Below are 23,714 nucleotides of genomic sequence, written 5' to 3' on the forward strand. Positions count from 1 at the left end.
GTAACGTTGATAAGACATTACAATTCAGCGGACATTAGACGCTTTTGCAATATCTTTTCAACGTTGAATCTACATTTCGTAATATTGATGCAATATTGCAACGTTGTATTGGAACGTTTCTGAGATGTTGATTCAACATTTGTGTGCTGTATGGGCAATGACCGAATTAATTTCCGTAAGTTTGGTTAAGCAACGCGAAGTAGTACGAGCGCGAGGTAGATCGAGACAGCCAAAGCACAATTATTAGTAGATCGGAATCGCGATTGAGACACTCAAAGAGATGAACTTAATTAAAATAAAATAAAAGAAAAGAAATTAACTCAATAAAGTTTAGGCATAGTTGTAAGTCATAAGTTGCAGGGTGGAACCGCATAGAGCTAGTCCGTTCGCGTAAGATGACGCAAGGGAGTTTAAGCGAAAGCTCAATCTCGGGCCGACGGATTGTCGGAAATTGAGTATCGACCAACTTAAGCGATGGAACAACGATAACGAGCAATCAGATAGTGCAGGGACTAGTTTAGAGTCTCACACCCTCCGCAACCTTTAAATGAGTAAAAGGCTCGACACTATTCACTAAACGCGACGATTAACGATTCACATATTCCAAATCGTAAGCGGTAAAATTCCTCACTCTTCACTTCTTCCGTAATTAAGGGCATTCAACGACCGCTCTCGAACGGTAGTTGGGTGGGTGGGTGCGAGGACATAAGGACCGTTAGTATAAGATTATTTCGCACAAAACGTACCGATAAGCTTATTCTCGAAACACGAGTCTACAGCAAATAGCGTGTAAGGTTACTTTTAAGTAATCCTAAGATTATTAATATATTACAATCTCCGTCAAGCTGAACTTGTATTGTGTGTAACAGTCATTAGTAAGCTTGTAAGATTCACAACTGACAATGAAATTCCGGGGGTACGGTACACACAAAGAAACATAACATACACGGGAATATCGTACGTGCTACCGTACTTTGTATGGAACGTGAAGATCCGATCGATCACTCCAAGATTCACCAGACTATTCCGATATCGTCCGAAGTCGGCTTCTGATTCAGCGCGAGTCCGCGGGCCCATCTTAAATAGCCGCGATGCGGAGTAGGTGTTTTCCTACAATGTCACGTGACGTTTCACTGACTGTCCTGTCCAAGAATACACCGACTTCGAACACGGACGAGATTTTGGTGGAGATCGACTCCGCCGTTCTTTCTCGCGGCGGCATTTCGAACATTCTTGCTACTCCGTCAAGCTGCGATTTTTACAATTGGAATCCTCGCTGGTTCGTCATCCCGCGATTGTCGCGAGGCGTCGCGCCTTACGATCCGAATTTGGACCGCCCGGTAACGAGTCGACGTCGTGTCGTGTGTGCGAGGCAGTTGGGATCGAATTCATCTTCGAAACAGTCTGACCATTCCAGCAAACTTCGTCAATTCGTTATCGAGCTGTCCTTCGACATTTGAACGTCGCTTTGGTCAAAATCGCGGAATGGCGTAATAAGAGGCGATCTAATGCATTTTGCCTATCAGCATGCTACTCCAGTAATGCTTTAAAACAAACAAAAAGAACGGAGATTCTAAGGCCGGTATTCATAGTCGATTCTTATTTCAATATCGTCTTAAGTGTTGTCTTAAGAGGCTAATAGGGCTCTGCGATTGGTTAAAGATGATCTTAAATATAAGAACGGACCATGAATATCGGCCTAAGAGTGGATCGGAACACACAATCTCGTCATCGCGACGCGACGTTACGTACTTTTCTACGCTATAACGAGTGAAAGAACTGACCGTTCCGTCGTTTGCATCGCGTCAAGCGGGACTTGAACCAAACGTTTCTCTGAAACTTCTCTCGCTCCGACCGTACTTCGCTGAGCAAACCACCAGGAATAGAGAAATCGACTGAAATAGAAACAGCGCGTCTTCGATCAGTCGCGATGATCAGCTTAAAATGTTTGACCGATACAAGAAACCCCGGGCATAAGAGTAGATAAAACTTCGACCTCGTGGTGGGAGAATTTTAGATTAAGAATTAACTGAACGTTTCCGCACAACATTTAATGGAGAGTATTAAGAACGTATTCTTAATGCGGGCTACGCCCACACGTGTGTTATTTTAGGATATTGGATTATACGCATTTTTCTTAGAATACCTTTCCTTCGATTTGCTTCTTTCTCGTTCAGTGTATAAGGAAAGTTATGATTAACGCCGGTGTTAGCTTTGCGCGACAAGTAACGTCGTGGATTCTCGTCAGCACACTCGAGTTTTTCGGATTTACTCATTTTAGTCGCGATGATCCGCGCGAGCGCGATTTTGTTCGCACGAGAGATAGATCGTAGTCCGATCAATTTTTGCGTGCGCCGCTTTGCAGCGGGAATAATTTTTACAGCGAAAATTAATGAAGACACCGGATTACATAGCTTGATTTATAATAACTTTGTCTTACTGGGAAAAGGGGGAAAACGTCAGGGGAAAAGGAGGAAAACGTCAGGGCAAACGGCACATTATAAAAACAATAATGGAAAATGACGTGCACGTCACCAAAAAAAAGCTAAAGCTTAGGTATGTGTGTACTACAATACTACATTTAATGCTAAGAATAATACTTAAGAAAAGGCGTCGCTAGGCCTAGGCTACTTCGTTACTCTGCGAATTCCGTCTACTAGCGGCAAGTGCTAATGAAGCAATCTCGAAATAGCTCTCGATTCACGTTTCGCCTAAAAATAGCGCCGCTTGTCACCAACAATGAGCAATACATTGGGCAAATACTCGCATTTCTGCAGAATGAATAAATTTCGATCACGCAACCGAAAATAAAGATATATCAATTATATATCCGTGACGTTCGAGCTGGACGATAACCATTGTCGAAATATCTCGCCTACCAAAAGCGAAAAAGTAGTTTTAGGACTTGGAAACAAAACAGTTATCGTTGACAAATCTTAATTTTCACCGGAAGCCAAATTATTTATGCTTCAATTAAAAGACACGTCATACCTGAAAAGGGAAAACTGAGCAAATTCTTAGATCCGGCAACGCACTTGTTGCAGGTGTATCGAAGACGCGAGTAATTTAGCATTAAGCGTAATTCTTAGATCAGACGAATCATACTATGTGGCATTATAGTAGTAACGATAAGCTATATAAGGTAATTAAGTTATAAATTAATCTAGATCACGACGCCGTAACAAAGTTACTTTGTGTAATCACCAAGCGCGTGAGATTTGCTAAAACACACCTTCAGGACCATAATAATTAATCGATAACTCCGAGCAGGGGTTTTACCTTAAGAAGATTCCCGTCTTTATCTTCATCTTTACTCCGAGATATTATCGTGAGGTACTCCGTGTGTTTACGTGTCATACTTCGAATAAACTCTAAAAGTGACCCGATACTCTGATTGTCTGTAGGGATAAAACAAAGACTAAATGTCTCTTTGATAAAACTGGATAAAGCGACCATCCGTGCGTTCCGTAGAGAATATTATGATGTAACACATATGTGTACTGTAAGCATATGTCAGCATACGTAAAAATCTTTACGATGAATTTGAACTTACAATGAGCTTTTAGGCTAGTACTTGTAACTCGATGGGCTATTGATGTTATTATACTCATTCTCTTTGGTTTGTAACGTGCACAAGTGTAATTATCGTTCTTAGATGCAACAACGTTATGTCAGGGCAGTCCTAGATTGAGAGAGCGAGTGCGTAATTCCGGTATTGACAAAAGAAAACTGAAAAATTTGTAATTTGCATAACTGAAATTATATACGCTCTGTTGATAAAAATTGTGCAAAATTCCATCTCGATACGGCTTACACTTTATATATCTGGTTTTTTTTTTCAATTCTGTAATTTGTGCAGCGCATAGAAATAGGCCCTACGCCATTTCTTGGCTGAAGGAAACAATAAAGTGAAATCCGCCGACACATATAATGCGAGTATTTTATTTCAACAGTTACACCAGTCCTTCCAAATAATAGTCACTGCCGAAACTTAATGACAAAACTGGACGAGGAATTAAGTTCTGGCTGTAAAGAATCAGAAATTATTTAAATGCAACGTTCTTATTTATTTGTTGCTCTCATATACACAATTTAATGATCAGCATGCGCAGCAGCGAAGACTTCATTGAAGTAACACATTTAACGGAGCTGCATATACAAAGGTATTTCTTTCTTAATATTATAAATATCTTACCAATGTGTCACGCGTTTAAAATACAGGCGAGTGTCATCGAGGGGAGTGGAGTTATATATAAATAATGAAGATGCTGATGGCGTGCAAAACGGCAAATTACATGTATTTTCTTAGAAACGACTCGAGGAGGCACGAATCGTTACTCTATCCTTAAATACATAAATACTATACACGTCTTTGCGATAATCGCAGCGTAAATGTTACATAACGAGGCATAGAAACAAGACGCGCTTTTCAAGATAATCGCAGTATTTGCATCTCGGGATGTTGTTGCAGCTTCTCGACATCTTGTAAAGTGGATATACCCTGTTCCTGCAAGACACAATCCGAAACGAAACATGTCAGTGAACCTTGAATTGTAGACAGAGATATAAATATCTGACATTTCCCTTTTCAAATTATGATATTATGTTATTATACAGTACAGCGACCTCGAATTAATTATCTCGCACTAATTAAATTGTAAATGAAATTAAGAAGCTTTACATTATATTCTTTCCATTTCTCGTAGTTGTGCCGCATGTAGCCCACTATTTCCGGCATGTCAATGAATACTGCGAAACAAATGGCAAAAATCATCAAATTCCAATAGCAATATTTAATCAAAATCTTAAAATAATGAAGAGAACGAACCATCCCAAGCCTCGATCATGTCGTTAATGATATAATCGACGAAACCGATTTGCGATTTTGGTATCGAACACGTCATTCTATCGAACATCGGCATTACGACTGGCATTTTCAACTTTTTCTCCTCGTCAGTCTGAAAAGTGTCAATAAATGTTTGTACACGAGAGTAGTGAATTATCTTCCCTGTAATGAACGGTCTCGGTTGGTAATTATGATAATGTTCACCTGATTAAAGTACTCCTCTGCGATTCGTCTCGCCCATTCGACGCAACAGCTTAATGGCCGCGTTGGATTAGACACATCCGCGCATTTGATCATCATTCTTTTAATCAGAATTACATTATCTGGCTGTAGAACCACAGACATATCCAGAGAATCTGAATAAGTCTGCAAAAAATTTTCATTTGTTATTCCGTACGCGTCTTACTGTTAGAAAGGTTGAAAATATACGCTCTTTAAATGTAAATTAAATTTAGAAAAGTCACGTCTACATTACATATTTATATTAGAATTGAATTGTTTATTTTCTAAAATAATTTCTTAAATATTCAGAAATTAAATTTATTTAGAATGCATTTATATTTATGTGATAAGAATATTGAGAATTACACAATTAGTTTTTTTCAGATAAAAGATAATATCAATTAAAAAGATATATTATAAATTTTTATTTGTAATAGAAAATTGCGATAATAAAATAGGATTTTGATATAACAAAAATAATATGTGGTACCTCTTGACCATCACCAATTCTTGCGCTGCAAACGTTCATGAACTTCGCCAGGTGCTCGAAGTGCTTCGTCATTTCGGTCGCCAGAATCATGTCAATGACATTTTGTCGTAACAGTTTGTACGCATCTCGCTCCAGATTCTAAAGCAGGCAGTGCGGTATTACACCTTCGGATTATTCTGCACACTCGCCTTTAGATTAGCGATATACAAGAATGCGTGGGAAGAAACTTACTTTAAAGATGTTCACACTGTCATCGGAGAGCGATAGTTTAAACGTTAAGGCTGCATGATGCGATTCAAGAACCGACAGATCATTATAGAGTATCGCCAAACGACTGTTGGCATTGCAAAGGAATTGACTGGAAAAGAATTTAAAATTATATAGATTATGGATATTTAATCCCAAGTTTAGGTATTTTTGACAAATAATAAGTGCTTAAATTTTTATTAAGTATGTATATATTTTACATACTTTGTAGAAAAATAATTAGCTAAAATCAATTTTGTCAAGTTTTCTTTTTCTTTCGAATATTTTATTTAGATTAAAATAAAAATTAACTATGTATATAAATCTTTAGGCACTAAAAATTATATTTTTGCTGATATATCTCTTGATACTAAAAGTAAGTCTCACCTGGACCGCCCAGGATGATCAATATCGTGTGCAGCGGCAGCTATTAAAGCAGCAACCTCATCTACAGGCTCTAAAATTTCTTTGAGCCTTTTCGATTGCATAAATCTCGCAGTGGCTTGCATAACGTCGGCCGCGTGTGTTGAGTTGTGATAGCTATTTTCCGAGTTGTAATTGTGTTCAATAATGGCTAGCCAATTTTGCAACGTCTTCTCATCGCAATGTAATGTAGCGGGCACTTGATATAAGTTCATGATCGTCAGTCCTAGAAAAACGAGCGGTCTGCAATAAATCAAAACAATTAGTCATAATATATGCCGTGAAAGAAATGCAGGAATAACGATGTCCAATTAAAAAATTGTTACATGTCGTGCATGTTGACAGTTTGTGTGACCCACCTTTTCTCCGTCAGCACCTCAAGCTTGAATATCTCGAAACCCCAGTCAAGACTGTTGTCTAGCATATCAGTGAGCTCTTGCGGCCCCCGAAAATTTTTCACCTGCACACGTGAGTTGGCCGGGCAAGTGATAGCTTTGATAGTGGATAATCTCGCGGAATCTGACGATGATCTTCTAGATTCCCACGCAGTGCGCGGAGACTGTCAATCAAACAACAAAGGGATGGAAGGAGGGAAAAAAAAACTCGAGCGTGTAAATGCGCGTAATTTACGTTTCTTGCAAATTTATAATTTTTCTTCGTACGAAATGAATAGCGGTAAAATTCTTACGGCAAGTAACGCGCCCACGAGATCCGTAGCAACTGGATCACTGTACATTGCTCTATCTTCTTTAAGATGTGGCACGTAGAGCTCCGTCGTCTTTAGAATATCGATTGCCTGAAGAAGACGCAGAAGATGTTTCAGCGTTTATTTAATTGGACAGACGTGACTACTAGTCAATACAAGTATCCCGTTTAATCATCGTACCTTATCGATCTGCGCTGCTGTTTCCGGATTAGTCGTATCCGTGACCGCGTTCGAAAGTAACGTAATGACTTTAGTGATGGGAGCTTCCAATTGCAAAGTATGCAGTTTCTGCAAGCTGGACCGCCTGCGGCCTGTTACAGAAACACAATCTTTTTTCCTCATATCGGTACAAGGAATCGGTGCATTAAAAGATTGCAGCGTTAAGTAATAGATCTAGAATCTTTAAAAATAACTGTGCAATCATTACAGAAATATCAAAGTCGCATAACATGCTACACATAATTTGAAATTTTTTGAAATGTGTCAGTGACGCAGGTTAATGAGAGGGACGGATGCGTCAAACTTTCGCATTAACCAGATTATAGCAGGTGTGTCCCAGTTTTGTGCTATTAAATTTCTTGACGTGTTTACAACGGCGATATGTAGGGTTGATATCGGCGCGATAACTCTTTAACGTAAAAATACGTGCCGCGAAGTGTTCCATAAAATTGCCGGTGACCTAATTCGCGTTCTTCTCAACGCGTTCATTTTTATATCGAAGGACGCATCAGACGAAGCGGGAGAATGAAATTATTTGTATTAATAACTTTTCCTAATTTTTATTCATGTACTCCTGTTCATATTAGCAACATTATTCACTCGATATCTGTAGAACTACCTTACCTTCGCTTATACCAGATTTGACATCCGAGGATTTCCGTGCGTTCGATAATATAGTCGTTTTAAGAGGAGGATGCAACGGACTGCCAACTGGGCTTATCGGTGCTGAATTTTCCGACAGATACGTAGTGTCGTATACGTATATGTAGTGACTTGGTTTTCTAAAGATAGATATAATAATTAATGGAATAAAATAATAATAATACGGCTTATTTTAAAATAACAAATGGAAGCAAATTTGGATAATAAAACTCTATCAAAAGAGATATATTAAAAAATGACATACTTATTAATAATTGTTATAATAAAATGTGAAAAATTTTATTGAAATCAATACGAGGAAGTTAAATTTTACGAAAAAAGATATTAAACCTTTTTGCGATTACTATGTCAAGGGAACGTACTTTAACGTGATACAGAATGGAATTATCCTGCAATTGATCGTAATCATTTGATTGTTTTTCCTCTTGCAATTCATATTCCCTTCGAATTCCCGGCCTTTAGCCAATTGCTGCTCCATGAGAGTGAAATTTTCAAAGTATACTATTTCCGAGAGATTTCTTCCCATCATCTCCTCTGCCTTATATCCTAACAGTTTTTCGCTGACTTTATTTAGAAACTAGAAACAATGTGTGAAATTAGTCCACATACATAAATACTTGTGTTTAACAAGGCGAGAATGTCATTTTTAGTTGAAAATACACAGTGTAAGGGTGAGATACCATTAAGTTATTTGCGATACCTGAACAATGTTCTTATCATTGGTTACATGCACCATATCGCGACACCTGTCGAGTGCCAAATATAATGCATGCGCTGCTGCTAGTTGAGTTCTTGGCAATAATGAGCTAGTATATATCCCTACTAATTCGTTTATTAATATACCTTCGTGTGAACATTCTATCAGTGCCTGAAATACAAGCGAAACTAAATAAAGAAACCAATAGAAGAACCTGTCCACAAAACCTTTTTCACGTGTTCCTGCAGTATTCTTATATTTGAATAAGCACTCACTCTACTAAAGCCTGTTTCTAGCAAGTTCAGTGCCACAATATGATCTTTCTCATCGAGCATGAAGTATCTAGGGGACGCAAGAGTCAAACGTTAAAGGAAAAGTAAATTAAATCGTGTACGACAAAATATTGGCAGACTTACGATTTTTTTACGAGCGCTATAATGACAGAATTGTGGTAAACCGGACTTGATCTGATCGCTCTGGAATTTAATATTTTCAATATTATTTTAATTTAATATCAAGTAACGTTCAAGTAAAATTATGTAAGAGAAGACTGTGTACATAAGTAATTTATCATGTATTGCGGAGATTAATAAAACGTTTTTTAAATAAAGTGACTTTAAGCAGAAATTAAATATTTTTCATTGATACTACATTTATTAGATTTTATTTAAACTGCCTACCTACAAATAGCATCGCCTTCTGCCGCGTGATGTCCTCTATGATCGATAATTACTAATTCGTGAGCGCGATTTTGAAAAAGTTCTATTGCTTTCTCCGCATCTTTTGCCACCGATACACTCCATCCCAATCTTCTCGCGGTATTAGCAAGTATGTCCATTTGTGGATCATCTTTACTAAAGACTAACAATATCTGCGCAATGGAGAAGTTTGACAGAAGTATGAAAAATAAAAGTAACGTAAAATTAGTGGCACCAAGAGTCTGATACTTTACTGCCGATAGCTTTACCTTCAATCGGATGTTGCCATACTTACTTTTACGATACTAGGAACGTTGTTTGTCAATAAATAATTACTAAGATCTTGCGGCCCCTTCTGTAAACACGAGAGAAATAATTCGCAAAGCTGAATAAAACAAATTTACGATAAAACGGTTAAAGAGATTTATCAGTTCCTTTTTATTCACAATTTCTGCGTGTTTGCCATGAGTAACGGCCTTTATTTAACCAAATCTAATCAGAGACTTAATATTAACGCATCGATATCAGTGTCTTGGATACATACTGATTCCTCTTTATCTAGATACATCGATTCAAGTAGTTTGTAAATTTTCGCTCGACGACGCGCACGCGGAGATACTTCCACATTTTTTGCAGTTTTATAACTGGTGACTTGATCCTTCATTTGTGATAAATTAATAGATCGTATTATTTTGACTTGTGTACGTCAACGACGATGTGATGATAATAACGAAGTCAGCAATTTTACGTACATTTCAAATCGATAAAAATCGTTATTAAAACAAGTAGTCAACCACTGCAAGCTATCACAAATTCTTGTAAAGAATCTGTGCATTTACTGCGCATCAGAGATACGTCGCGGAATATTTTCACGACTTACGAGGGAGTAGAATTTACTATCTTGAATGCTCTTCAGGGAAGTAAAATTATGAATATACAATGATCGTGCCAGCAACGATGATTGATAATAAATTCGTACCCCAGTGCGTACTGCCAGATGCGGAATCAATTTAGCCACTTGCATCGTATTTTTAGTGCACCATGTCTTTGTCCGCACACGACACCGAAGACGCTACTAGACTACAACCATGATTCTTTCTTGCGAATGTTACTGTCGTCAGTCTCGTTACAGACACAAAGCACCGGCAGAGTCAATCGTCTATTCATCTTTCAATGTCTTATTAGCGCGAGGGCAAAAGCGCTAATAAGTAGAAGCAAATTAGCAACTGCATAGACGATGGCGTTACTACACAGCAAGATAGCAGCTGGATATACGTAGTAATTATTTTATGTCACTTTTTTGTGCTTCTCAAGATGAATATTTGTATTTAAAAGCATGTTTTCTACATGACATTTTTAAAGATCATTTTATAATAAGTATTTTAGATTTTAATATCATTGATTAACTTTATCAAATCTTTGGGAGAATCGTAGAAGACACGTTTAAAGAGAGGACCATGTGGACGCTGATCATCGATCAATAGACAGCAAAATCGATATATTCGTTCGATATATCAGATCAAAAATAAAAGTCGCCTATCTGCGATAAGACGTCTGCGTGCATACCAGTATTTCTATAACGACATTTAATGAAGAAGCCGGATAAAACTTTATCCTACGGAAAAAAGCGTTTTTAAATAACCGATATCGCAAGTTTTATCGTGGACTTCAAATAACACATATATAGCACGGTGATATTTTTAGTGTAACATTACATACAATTTTATTCCGAGTAAAAAATTACTAGCTATATTTTTACAAATTTTTTATGCATCTTTGGTAATATTAAATTTTTAATTCATTCTTAACAAAACTCGCTCTCTGTAGAACTTGCATTTATTTACGTTTGTAATAAAATTCACATGGATATATGTAACAAATTAAATTATGCCACGTTAACAAATAATTACTGGCGGCTTGTTACACAGATACCATTTGAGACATTATAGTTGATCGCTCCTGGACACTATCGTGATCAAATACGGAATTAGGGAGAGACATTTTATGGTCAGTTCAGAAAATATCGCATTCTCAATCTCTCTTTGCGCACCGAGAAGACGCTGCTAATTAAAAAAAAAGGAAAGCTGCACGCTAGAACGTAGAGTACGTAGGGTGTATATTCGTTTTTTTAATGGTTCGCCGAAGGTAAACCGAAGGTAAAATAGGAAGGGTAAAAAAGTTCGTCTGTATTCAGGTAGGGAAAGTTCTGCGGCCGAGAAAAAAGGCTCCTTGCGACTGAGCAACGATCGTCCTGCTATCGATTCGTACCGCGAGTTGTTTCGCGATAGTAATCAACGTCTCCTATAAACGCAAGCGTAACAGTGAGTGAATAAGCGCGAGTGACAACTGCAATTATTTTACATTTATTTTTATGTAAACTTAGGAGAAATCATAGAAGATTACCGTATACAGCCAAAAATTTCACACGAAAGCGGTGCGAGGACTGGAATCGTTCTATCAACAGGTTGTTAAACGCAAACGCGTTTGGCTTAATGCCGCGTGCTCGCTTTTGGTCTATAGTATCAAACTTCGACTAACTTTTCACGAAACACCGCTCCTGCCGATAATTCAATCAGAATAATTGCCGTGCGTGACAACTCCGACAATTGTGTTATCGCACGGGCTGTAGAGAGTACATAAGTACGAGCACGTTCGAGAGACAACGATTAACAGAGGGGAACGACAGCGAAGTGAATAAGACAGAAGAGTGACGTCGTTGCGTTCGAACACGTTTCAAACTTTTGCTTAACTAGACACTTCTTCTCGCACGGATCAACAATAACTCCCGCTCATCTAACGCCAAGGATCGGAGAACTGCTACCGCTCGTCAGAAAATAATAGAAAGTTTATTGCGGGGCAACTTTACACTCTTCGGGGGCTCCGAAGTGACGCGCCGAGTCGTGTGACCGGTTCTTCGGGGTCGGCTTCGATTTTTCCCAATCACGTGCGGTGCGTAACTGATCAGCGTCCTCCTTGAAATGACAATGGTCCAGATAGTCCGAAACGCGCACGATATTCGCATACTTTAATCGCGAGCAACTCGTCGCTCCCGACCGTCGTTCCTCATCTGGCCGCCCGCGCCTGTCTAGAGACCGTCTATAGACGGTCTATAGACCTGTCTATAGTCGTTCTCGAGCGGCGAGATCTTGACTCGTCGAGGAGAAGCGGCTAAATGAGAGAGTTCGTACTCACCGCGATTGCGCACCGCGAATCAATTATTCAGCCTGCGTTTATGCCAGCGACGTTGAAGCGCGTCCGAACAATTTTCATATTTAATCGGGCGATCGGGAGACAGATGACTATCGAGCCGATCGAGCATTACCCGTCATCACCCCCGCGCGAAACTTTGCGGTAAACGTCGCGCGAATTATTGAAAGGGTTGGTCTCGATGGAAAGCCGCGTCAGCGATACGCAGAAAAAAAACGCACGTATATTTAGAATCACTGCTCGCGAAGCTTTTATCGCGGGGAAGAGGGGCCTTGATTGCGGGTTTTCCGACGGAAACCCCTGTGAGAACGAAGAGGGCTGACGCCGAGGGCCACTCTTCGCTAGATTATTTCCCCCGCTTTTTCTTTATCTCTTTTTTTTTTTTCGTTCCCTTAACGATTGAATATTCCCTCCGAGCAGGAGTTGCGTTGTCTCTCCCTTTTCGAGCTATTTATGCGCGCACTTCCGCATGGCTTTTTTTTCGTGCACTTTCTTTTTATCAGACGATTTTAATTTTCCGTCTTCTACTTACAAATTTTCTTTTACACTCGATATTTTATAAACGAATAACATTATTGATCTTTTTTAAACAGATGTACTTTCATATAAGAGCCGAAGAAAGCGAATATAACAGAGTAAAGATAAAAGAGAGATGATAACAATATATTTTTGCATGAAAAATATGGTAAATTAAAAACATTTAGATTGAATATTTAGATAAATGTTTATAACGAAACTTTATAATAATATTGATTATTTATTTGTGAAAGTTAGAACTTTACTTCGTCATTTAATATAATTTAATTTTGGATTTTGAATTTTTTTCATAACAGTGTTAAAAATATATTACATATTTGCTGATATTTTATATTATTCAGTTTTTAAATATTTAATATTCTCTAACATACTCTATATTAAAATATTATCGACATTACTGAAACTTAAGAAGAAAACGGCGATGACCGATGCGGTACAATCGAAAACCAGCCTATCTCTTATCCGTACTCAAAAATATTAAGTAGAACAATATCTAGGCGATCCTTATCTCTGGTTACGAATGTGAAAGAGTCTAGATAGCAGACCCGATTAATAGAAATGTGATAACGCACGCCTACGTCACAAACCGCGTCAGCTATCGTCAAGTGCATCGTCTTTATGCGATGTATTAACCTACGCATTGTGTTTTCTCGAAAAATTTAATAAAATATTATCGTATCTTTTGTTATATCATGTAAGAAATTTTAAAAAATATTCAAAGTTTATCATATAATATATTCACATAATAAAAAAATTGACTTAATTCAATAATTTGTAAAATTTGTTTTAGGAAAAAAAATATTCTCTAATATTCTCTCCATTAAAATATTAACGATATCATTGAAAATCAAAAAGAAAACGGCGATAATTGATGCAGTACCAACGAAAACCAGGTCATTAAATAATAAGGAAGCAACTTACGATGGTCAAGTAGTCGCCGTTCTCATCAATTGCACTGTCCTCAAAGGGCGCTTTTTCATCCTTTTCAGCCACAATATCAAGCGCATCCGTTTTACCTGAAACAATATCATTGAATGTTAAATGTCCAATTATGATCAAACTCGAAACTCGGGTGACATTCTTTCAATTGAAAATTCTTAGCAACAGGTAGTTGCTAAGCGTGACCATAGCATTGTAATAGAAGGCCTGTAGATTCTAGAGCCGTGCTTGATTCTATCTAATAAAGCTGGTACTCTCTATTCACGTGTATTGGCGTATGTACCTACATCGGACATTTTCCTAGCCGTAGTCAATTTATCAATTAACGTGATCCAGTTGTCAATGCATTAGTAATTATGGTAACGAGGCTTGTTAGAAGTGCACTCACCAATTTTACACGCGTATCTTATGGGGTTTATGGGTCACAGTAGCATTTGTTGCGATTAAAAGTGAATTGGATTTAATTGACAAGGTGAACTGATCGTTGCTACAATTTTTTTCAGAGACTGTTCTATTTGCAGGAGACCATACTTTACTGCAAAATATTTGCGTAATGCAGGCGCATGTATTTAATGACGCCAAAGTGGAGCTTAAGAGATTGGATACGATCATTTACGCACCGAATAAATGATCTGGAAATAATTCATCCTCCAAGCTGTCTTCGTCCTCGCTCGGAAAAAAATACTCATTCGGCGATGCCATATGAATTATGCTTTCGGCCTTGCAATCATTGAGTTAAGCGGAGCTACGTGATCTCGCACAGTTTGAAACTATATTTCTTTGCGTCTGCTTTCATTACACTAACAGCGTTATGTTATTACATGTCACTGTTTATATTAAACATTTCTCAAAGAATTTTCTATTAAAAAAATCACTGAAATTTTCACTAAGTTTCACATTATTTAGAGCTGTTATTAACTTTAATTGTCTTTAAATCTTAGTATATTATTAATTAAGAACATTTTATACCACATATTATTGTTACAAGCACTTTATCAATTTCTCACATAATAATATATTAGAAATATAACATTAATACTACATACAGAAAATTATTTGCCGCGTACAAATTGATATTGTAATTATGACTGTTTTACATTTTTATTTATCAATAGCAACACACATGTTTCTCTCTGTTTATAAAAAATAGAAATCATTTAACTTGCATAACATGATAAAATATTGTATATTTGCCTTTTAATATATGAATATACAGACAAATGTTAATTTTATATAATTTATATATTTGTGCAAAGAATTAAATCTTTTAATTTCAAGATTATAAACGTATTTATCAAAGTAAAATGCTCAGAAATTATTTATTATATATCAAGTTATTATATATTCACGGTGTAATTTTAATTGATGCAAATAATCGTCGAAGTCTTATCAATTATTAATTTCGGAGATGCTGAGTCAGTCGTCTGGATTTAAATAAGTCGGTCACTAGATTATTCCCGTTCCAAAGATCAAGATTGTCCAAAAGTAACCGTACAATTTTAGTTATGAGTTATTGCGAAAATTTTTCGTTGACAAATAATATAAAATATAATATAATATAAATAATATAAACATTATATCTAACGTATATTAGTTTCTACTCTGGAACAAAGATAAAAACTATTTTTATTAGCTCTCAATCTCGTAAAAAATTGTCTAACTTTTTGCAGTTTATTGTCAAATAAGAAATTACCAAAAATTCTCACATTTTTAACGATTCGAACCATATTTATATCAAGTAAAAAAATTGAATGTACATTCTTCTAATGTTTGGTTTCTTTTGTCACACTTCATTATTTAACAAAGTTTGTGAATATTTGAAAATGTAAAACTTGGCTCGTAGATAACACATGCACTTGAAATGGTTAATTTCGCAAGGTTTCACAATTAATGACACTGATGTACAATTTGTTTCGACGTTGTTCGCGAGCATTAAAATCGGGAGTAGATTAAAGCGACGCGATAAATACGTCGGTAGGTGTACGTGTACGCCAAACGATGCGTCGTTTGCGACCCAAAGACAGCGACTGACCGAGAACACCGAATCGACCAAGTTAAAATTCTGCTCGAGAGTGACTGGCCCCAGAAGAGCAACGCGATAGCGTTGTTGGGGAGACCAGAGATACTGCAAGTCCATTTAACATACACGGACAGAAATGTGTATCGTGTCAAAATGGGTTTAAAAAGAGTAGGTCGTGATTTCTACGTGATAGGTAGATAAAAATTAGTAAAATAAAACCCGAAGAAATACTGGAAAAAAAACTGGAGCACATACAGAGGTAATAAATGATGAATGTTAAAGGTTCGATATTCTTTATAAAAGCACAAAGTATCAAAGTATCAAAGATTATTTTAAAAATATACATATAGATATTGTCACAGGTTAAATTTAAAAGAATAGCACTAAATAAATAAAGAAGAATCTACAGATATTTACTTTACTAAATGTTTAAGCAATAATTATGTGACAATTGGTTTGATCAGAACGAGTACACTGCTATAGGCATTTAAATAAATTCATTATTTTAACTATGTTAGATCCGAGAGATAAGATAAAAATTAAAGCCACCAGTTGCTTGCTTACGTATCCATAGGAGTGAAAAAACATCATAGATATCATCGTATTAGTTAAGTGATTTACACAGGAGTTGTATTCGACCATTTTATATGAAACTGGTAAAATTAATTTAATTAATTAAGTAAAAAAGAGGTATAGTCGTGTAAACATCAATTCTGATAACATAAAAATGGAGTTCACGATTTTAAATTATAGAAAATGTAAGTGGCACTCATATGATGCCTTTTGATGCTTTATGTAGATAATTTTATATTACTCTAATAAATAGTTTTAATAATCAACTAACGTTGCGCTACTTTGCGATCATCCTCTTCGGCAATAAAATGGTTTTTGCCGAACATGAGACACACACTGTCTTGGTCCCTGTCGTTCTCTGTTGCATCTGTAAATAATACCTACGTGTAAATTCTTGTTGCTAATGAACTAAGTCAACTATTAATATATTAATAAGGTTCTCTCTCTAAAGAATCAATAAGATTGGCATGGTATCTAATGTGCATTTACATGTTTAGATAATAGAAATATTGATAGTCGAATCAAATATATTTTGTGTGGGTATATGTGGCTACGGAATATTTATTAGTTAATCATTGCATTATAACAATAATGTCGGTAAAGAAAGGAATGTATAGAATGTCTCATTTACGTAATCTCCGCTGGTCATGTACGCTCACGACATTGACAATAGCGATTTAAATCTCAAGTCCTTCTTATAAGAACTACAAAAAGACAATAGTCCTTTTACTTATACAAGTAACTATGGCGCACTATAAATATCTAATAATAAAGATGATTCGAGATCAATCATATAGCTGTCACAATTACGAAGTTAGGAAAATATTAAAAATGAAATTCTAGTTGCGTACTGTCGTCACGAAGGTTTAAAAAACGAGCCGAGGTTTGTGCAAACAAAATTTTTTGAAGAATTTTAATTATTATTATTGAATAAATTATTGAAATTGACTTCAACTTAAAGCCATATAGAATTACAAGATAGATGTAGACTTGATAAAAGTATTAGAATTACAGTTGTTCCCTTGAAAACGTTGGAGAACGATTAATTTTTGTCCTAGAATTGATCCTTGAGAACGAAATATACACGGCACGACGTTGCGTCGCACAGACTCCTGAATCGAAAAGCTAGAAATATATTACTGGAAATTGCTCCCTGGATTTGTATGTTTGATTAATTCATGTCTCGAACGATGACTCCAGTCGGCATACGTATACGTCGGCGTGGTCAGTTGTAGACTAGGTCAAGGAGAATGACTGTTACCTGAATCTACCTGCCCCGCTCTTCCTTCCCCCCTTTTTCATGAAAGATATCCATCAGACGGACGTATAGTAATGTGATTTCAATTTGATTGTTCAACTTTTCTTAATGTCAAACGACATTAGGATTAGAAAGTCAGCGGAAGAAGTGAACAACTTTGCCTAAATAAAATCTCACTTGACCGTAAAAATGTCCAGATAACAGTTTCCTTCAATTATAATTAAAAAACTTCTTTTTATTATGTAACGTCTGATTATAATATGCCCAGTAGTTTGTAAAAATTTAAATAATAATTAATAATTTATTGGCCTTAATAAATTTTAAAGGATTACATACACATCTTTTAAGCAAGAAATAATTTTAATACAAGTTTTTTAATTTTAAAGCATGTTATATTAAAATATAAGTAGTATTGTGTTAAGAAGCAATAGATGAGAATTAAAACAGGCATAAATAAATAACTATTTTTATGAGTTATATAAGTTTATGTTTTAAATTATTTGCTGAAAAGAATAATACAAAAATCGTAAATAATTATATTTCATTTAAGTATGGTCTTCAAGATGATTCTGAAATTTCTTTTTGTCGTATACCACATGTGAGTATAATGCATATATACGTAACGATATTATGAAAATGTTAACAATAATGTAGATCTTAGGCGTAATGTTTTAAACTGTACTTGCATTGAAAATTCGAAAAGTATCTATTTTCGTGACTGAAGCGAAGACGTATTCGAGATAGACGTAGATTAAATTAATGCAATGGAGAAAGACAGAAATAGTCATCTGAAAAATAAATTCTCGAAGAGTGTATCGTTGCTTCTCACAGCCATAAACGAGTTCTACCGAGCAAACATGGAGCAAGAAACGTAATCACCCAGAATTCGACCTTCGAGAGAAGATTACTATGCTTCGACGTTTGACGTTCTCCAGTCGTATATTACATATATCCGAGAACCGAATGCGTGCAAACTTGATTACATTTTGCAATGAGAAGAAGGCATTTAGATTTCGCGTCAAAAGCGTTTAGTTTGAAACTGACGTACGTCGTTTATAGGTTTTTACAGGCAACTTCTTGAGAAATAACGCGGATCAATACAACTGCGATCGATACACTACTTACATTATATCTTTATGTTATTTAACAATCAAAATTATTAATTAATCGCATATCATAATAAAATACTTTTAATCGCTATGATTTTTTTAAGTAACACTGCAAAAAAATATTTTTTAAATTTATGTCTGTATGAAGTATGATATAAGTATGTATATTATTATATTAGTCGTGCCTATCTTCACAATAAAGTTCTGAAAATTATATATAGTTTTGCATTGTTACATAAACGTCTTTCCAACTGTCTACATCTTTTACTATCAATTCTGAATTCAAGCTTCACGAATTAACAATTTATCCGTTGGTAAAACTCAAAACGATTAAAACAAAAATATGTTAGACGGAAGAAAAAGAGTAACGTACCGCTTGTAACGAGAGAACTGCTAGTTCCCGACGATATACTCTTCTCTTGCTCGACTTTGCCTCTCATGCACTCCAGGATACTAATCTTGCATCCCATTCTTAAGACGAGCTCTCAGTTCGCGATGGGTCTCCTTGCTATTTCTCGCATCGTCGGAAACTTCGAAAAGCATCCGGCCAGATTCTGAATCGTCAATGACAGCCACGACAAGTATCGTTAGGTTACCTTTCATCGAAGGCGATTGGTAGAAACGAAATCTCCTCTTTTTTTCAATTAGAAAAAATAAGATTGCTGAGAATTCGGTATTATTCAGTGAAACGTGTGCTTACCGTGCACGCGTGTTTGTAAAAATGTGCGTTCATGCTTGCGTCGTATCAATTTGCTTATCTCGAGACCGAAGGAAACAATCCTCTGCGTACTGATTTTGCATAACCCAAACATTGATTGTGCGAATACTATTTTACATTAGTTAACATACATAAAGGATTGTGCTAATGAAGCCTAGATTGAACCACTTTGGAACGATATGCTAAATTGTTCGAATCACTCGATTACACGATTATTGAAATTTCCGTCGAGTAACTGAGATTTTTTCAATCACTTAAAATTTCTTTCACTTTTAAACATAGATTAAACAAAGTTTGTTTATACGTTCACGAAGCACGACAGTTGCTAACTGCTCGTTAAAAAGTCAGATCAAATCGTCGCCTGCGCCGAGACGAATGGAAATTTCATGAAAACTCTGCAACCGTTGACGATTAAGTCGGCATTGAACGCGCGTCAAGACCGAGGCGAAGATTTCGCGTACACGGGGTTATACGTCAGTGCAATTTTCTTAGTTCGCTTTATCTTATCTTCTGCCGAAAGTGTCTACATGTAATTCAAAAGTTCCGCGACGCATCTCAAATAGCTGTATCACTTGGCAGCCACGATCCTCGGCGTGCGCAATTAGAGACGTTCTGCGCGAGATAGCCGTTCACGTAATTCGTCCGATTACGCGCTGTGTGGGCATGAAGCGGGCAAATAGTGTTGTGTGCATAATTACCGGAGGCACTGTTTTCATAGTGATGCAAGTAGGTTCCTATACCGAGATACGGGCATTTAAAGTTTAAAGTGAAAGAAACAGTAAAGATTTTACGACAAAAATCTTTAATAAATAAATATTTTCATCTCCTTTCGCGCTATCTTGAAAAACTTTTTTGTATTTGCGTGAAGAATAAAAGGGTATTAGAATTCTATTGAAAATAACATGCATAGTTTTCTTTATATATAAATGTAATCAGCTACTTTGTGATTTTAAATTTAATTTATAAGTTGTATTTTTCAGATATTTTTTTTAATAAATTAAAAAATTTAATTATCAAATGTGTATACAGTATATTTTATTATATATTAATTATTATAATTAATATTTCATTTAGTATCTTACGATGCAGTAATATGTAATTACCACATTTAAATCTCATTAAAAGATATTACTCCTACTAAATTTAATAGATGCGAAACTTGTTCAGAATACCAAGATAACAAGTCAAATGCACAATCGATTTAGTGAATAAAAGTATACTTAAATTGTCCGATAAAGAAGAATAAAGCCGTTAATTGCTCTCAGAAATAAACAATGATAACAGACAGCACGTTTATACAAGCGTGTACGTACGTTTACTGAGCGTGCCTATCGCATGTTTTTTAACATGCTTCGTCCGCAGATCGTTCAAATAGGGCTCTGCATCAGGAAGGATGTTCCTTAAATCTGATAAGATCACCTTTACAGCCTCGTTGAACCTGCCAATGCAGTGAGAGAGATTTTTTCTTTCAAATAGACGTCTCGCGCTAAGTAGATATACGATACGAGTAGATACAGAACACTGGATCACACACGACTACTCCACGCGAACTCCCGACGCGTTAGCATACTCAGGCGGCGTATTTCGACAACTGATGCGAAGGTAATGGGACAGAGGTGAAAACTTTTCTTGCGATGTCACGTAACAATTACGATGACGGCGATTTCACAGCGGCGAACAGTACGAATCGCGGACGCTCCTTTGTCAAGCGGCACGGCGCTTCGAGGTGTGCGCGAGATTTTAATGAAGGTAGAATCGGATGTAGGCAGCACAGTGGCCTCAGACTCACTGGCTAAATTGTGCGATTTCTCGAGGACGTCTTTGGAATCTGCGTATCTCATTTGTTCAAAGTCTTCTTACATGTCCCCCGTCATCCATCTGTCTCGTGTCTTTACTTAAAAAGCTGCAGCACATATTTGAGTAGTATTTGAACATACAACAGAGATCGGTACACGAAAGATCCACGCGTATTAGAACAATAAATGGCAATTTCAAGTTTGTAATACTCGCAGACAATAGAGAGAGAGAGAGAGAGAGAGAGAGAGAGAGAGAGAGAGAGAGAGAGAGAGAGAGAGAGAGAGAGAGAGGGGGGGGGATAAGTAGAATTTGCGAGTAGCAAATACAAGATGTCGGAGAATTATCACTGTAAATTTAATCGCTTAACAGCGCCGTTTTTTTATAAGGCAACTATTTAGGGCCGTTTTAGAATTTCCGTGACGTAAGTTATCTTTGCTCAAGAGCTTATCGTGCGTTTGTATATCTGTTTTACTTCTTATCCGTTGTTTTTTAACGGGATGCTCCTCGTACTTTCATGCGAGTCCTCAGCCGGTGCACGCAGTTTGCGATGCACAAAGTACATACCTAAACTCAATTAAGATTGCTTTGTAAAGTAGCAATTGTATAATGCGTTTTATTCATTGCTTGTATATACAACATTCTTTTGACTTGTGAATATATTCTCATGCATTTTAAGAAGAAAACATTGATTGTGATCTTTATATTAATTCATGTTTTATTATTTTGAAATATTATGTATCTTACAACCTTTTCAATATTTCTGCATGCGCGTTGTTAATCAAAATAACTTTTATAAATAATTATTTTTCTGTCTTATTGTTCTTGTTATATATTTTTTCTACAAATGTATTATGAATGTATTATTGTAGTTATCATAATATAATTGTGACTAAAAAATTCAAGACTGACTAATATAACTAACTTGATGAACTAGTAATATCAATATATAATAATAGTTTCATAAATTATGTTTCTCCTTTGTATTAGTTACAACGAGGTGATGAAGAAGCCATAATAATCTAAGCAAAATTAAAAAATCGTCATTGACTCATTACCGGAATCAAATACATAATTTCTTCGTAATAAGTGTCGTTTAAATCAATTATCGATTCTCTGATATTAATCACGAAGTTGCTATTTTCAAACTGAACTATTGTATAACACACACGAACAATTAGAATTGTTCTGTATAGTATTATATTAATAAATATTCTGTATAGTATAAATGATAATTACAAATTGCATTTATAAGAATTCTAGAAACAGCGATAACATCGATTGTTAAAGAAATGTCCGTTTTATAAGATAATAAATGCCTAATTATTGTTTAAACAAATTATGTAGCGAATAAGATGAGATTTCACTGTTTTGAGAGAAACACGTACTTACATCATGCAATATCTCAATTTGTTAAGCTATTGCTTTTTGGAATAAAATGTTACTATGTTGTTATTTTCAATTAAGATGTACACAATTAATAAATATAATTATGTTATAATAGATAAATTATATTTCAATATTAAGTTATAATTTAATTAAAAAGTTTCATTACGCGTTCGTTGAAATGCACGAAAAGATTGTGAAGAAATTGAAAAAGTAAATACTCGGTAAGGGGTTAAGTGAAAATTGGAGCTTATTCGGCATCGAAAACTGCGTTTAAATCAGCTGAAGTAGCGGAAACGCACGATAAGCAAGGAGGTTGTCGAAGATACTCGGAGCAAGGGGCGTGGTTTCCTCCCTCATTGCCTCTGCGTATTGACGCTGTTATTGGTCGAAGACGAGGCATTCGCGACGTTCCTATACTGACGGATATCAAGGGGAGGTAAATGCGACGCTGCTAAAGTATTTTCCGTAACCTCCTTGCTCAACATGCTCCTCTAGTAACAGAAACGATTGTTGGAGTATCGCGAAAGACTGCAAACTCGATAACATAAAATTAATCTTTCTACATTTCTGTGATCTTTCTTGTGACTCAAGGAATGCATTAATATATTTCTTTCATTCATACATATCAAGTAATATATGAAATCGCATTTCTTCTGTGATATCGTTGTTGAAATTTCTGAAGGAACAATAAGTTGAATATGAGATGAAACTTGAGAAATCTTTCTGTCGATAGTACGCATTCATCTGTTTGATACTTTTATCAAATATTTTTTCTGCATGCATTCAGAGCGCGAGACGTCATTTTGCGAATTTCCTTGAAAACGGTATTTCAGTGAAAATTATAGGTTGTTAAGGAATAAAATTTGTGATCACAAGCAAAATTATACGCGACATTATGCACAATTGCAAAGAACAAGGTTCTAGCGAGTTATTTGAGAGTACGTACAAGGTTTGTTAATT

The 23,714-nt window shown here is 36.0% G+C and overlaps 1 protein-coding gene and 1 long non-coding RNA gene across 12 annotated transcripts; one reads left to right on the forward strand and one right to left on the reverse strand.

Moving 5' to 3' along the window:
* Positions 1–3,303: 3,303 nt before the first annotated feature.
* Positions 3,304–20,965, reverse strand: LOC105568848 (high affinity cAMP-specific and IBMX-insensitive 3',5'-cyclic phosphodiesterase 8A). Of its 10 annotated transcripts, none has more exons than XM_012024832.1 (21): positions 20,885–20,965; positions 19,227–19,486; positions 16,758–16,853; positions 13,876–13,970; positions 9,506–9,565; positions 9,193–9,383; positions 8,929–8,988; positions 8,788–8,854; positions 8,516–8,683; positions 8,178–8,392; positions 7,777–7,934; positions 7,114–7,244; positions 6,916–7,023; positions 6,587–6,786; positions 6,192–6,470; positions 5,790–5,916; positions 5,559–5,696; positions 5,051–5,212; positions 4,829–4,958; positions 4,682–4,749; positions 3,304–4,507 (listed from the first exon to the last, which is right to left on the reverse strand). In XM_012024832.1, the coding sequence occupies exons 2-21, from the start codon at positions 19,321–19,323 to the stop codon at positions 4,430–4,432; spliced, it is 2,628 nt and encodes an 875-aa protein (XP_011880222.1). In that variant the 5' UTR covers positions 19,324–19,486; positions 20,885–20,965; the 3' UTR covers positions 3,304–4,429. The 10 variants fall into 10 exon arrangements, with proteins under 10 accessions (XP_011880222.1, XP_011880227.1, XP_011880224.1 ...); XM_012024837.1 differs by having other exon boundaries at positions 19,227–19,407; positions 20,885–20,903; XM_012024834.1 differs by lacking the exon at positions 20,885–20,965 and adding an exon at positions 19,876–20,507.
* Positions 13,277–14,519, forward strand: LOC105568847. Of its 2 annotated transcripts, none has more exons than XR_001009453.1 (3): positions 13,277–13,648; positions 13,745–13,847; positions 14,397–14,519. It is a non-coding gene; the product is annotated as an uncharacterized LOC105568847 (long non-coding RNA). The 2 variants fall into 2 exon arrangements; XR_001009452.1 differs by having other exon boundaries at positions 14,415–14,519.
* Positions 20,966–23,714: the final 2,749 nt, after the last annotated feature.

This window comes from Vollenhovia emeryi, unplaced genomic scaffold, assembly GCF_000949405.1.
Source record: "Vollenhovia emeryi isolate VEMERY1.0 unplaced genomic scaffold, V.emery_V1.0 DF939127.1, whole genome shotgun sequence".
NCBI classification, from domain to species: domain Eukaryota; kingdom Metazoa; phylum Arthropoda; class Insecta; order Hymenoptera; family Formicidae; genus Vollenhovia; species Vollenhovia emeryi.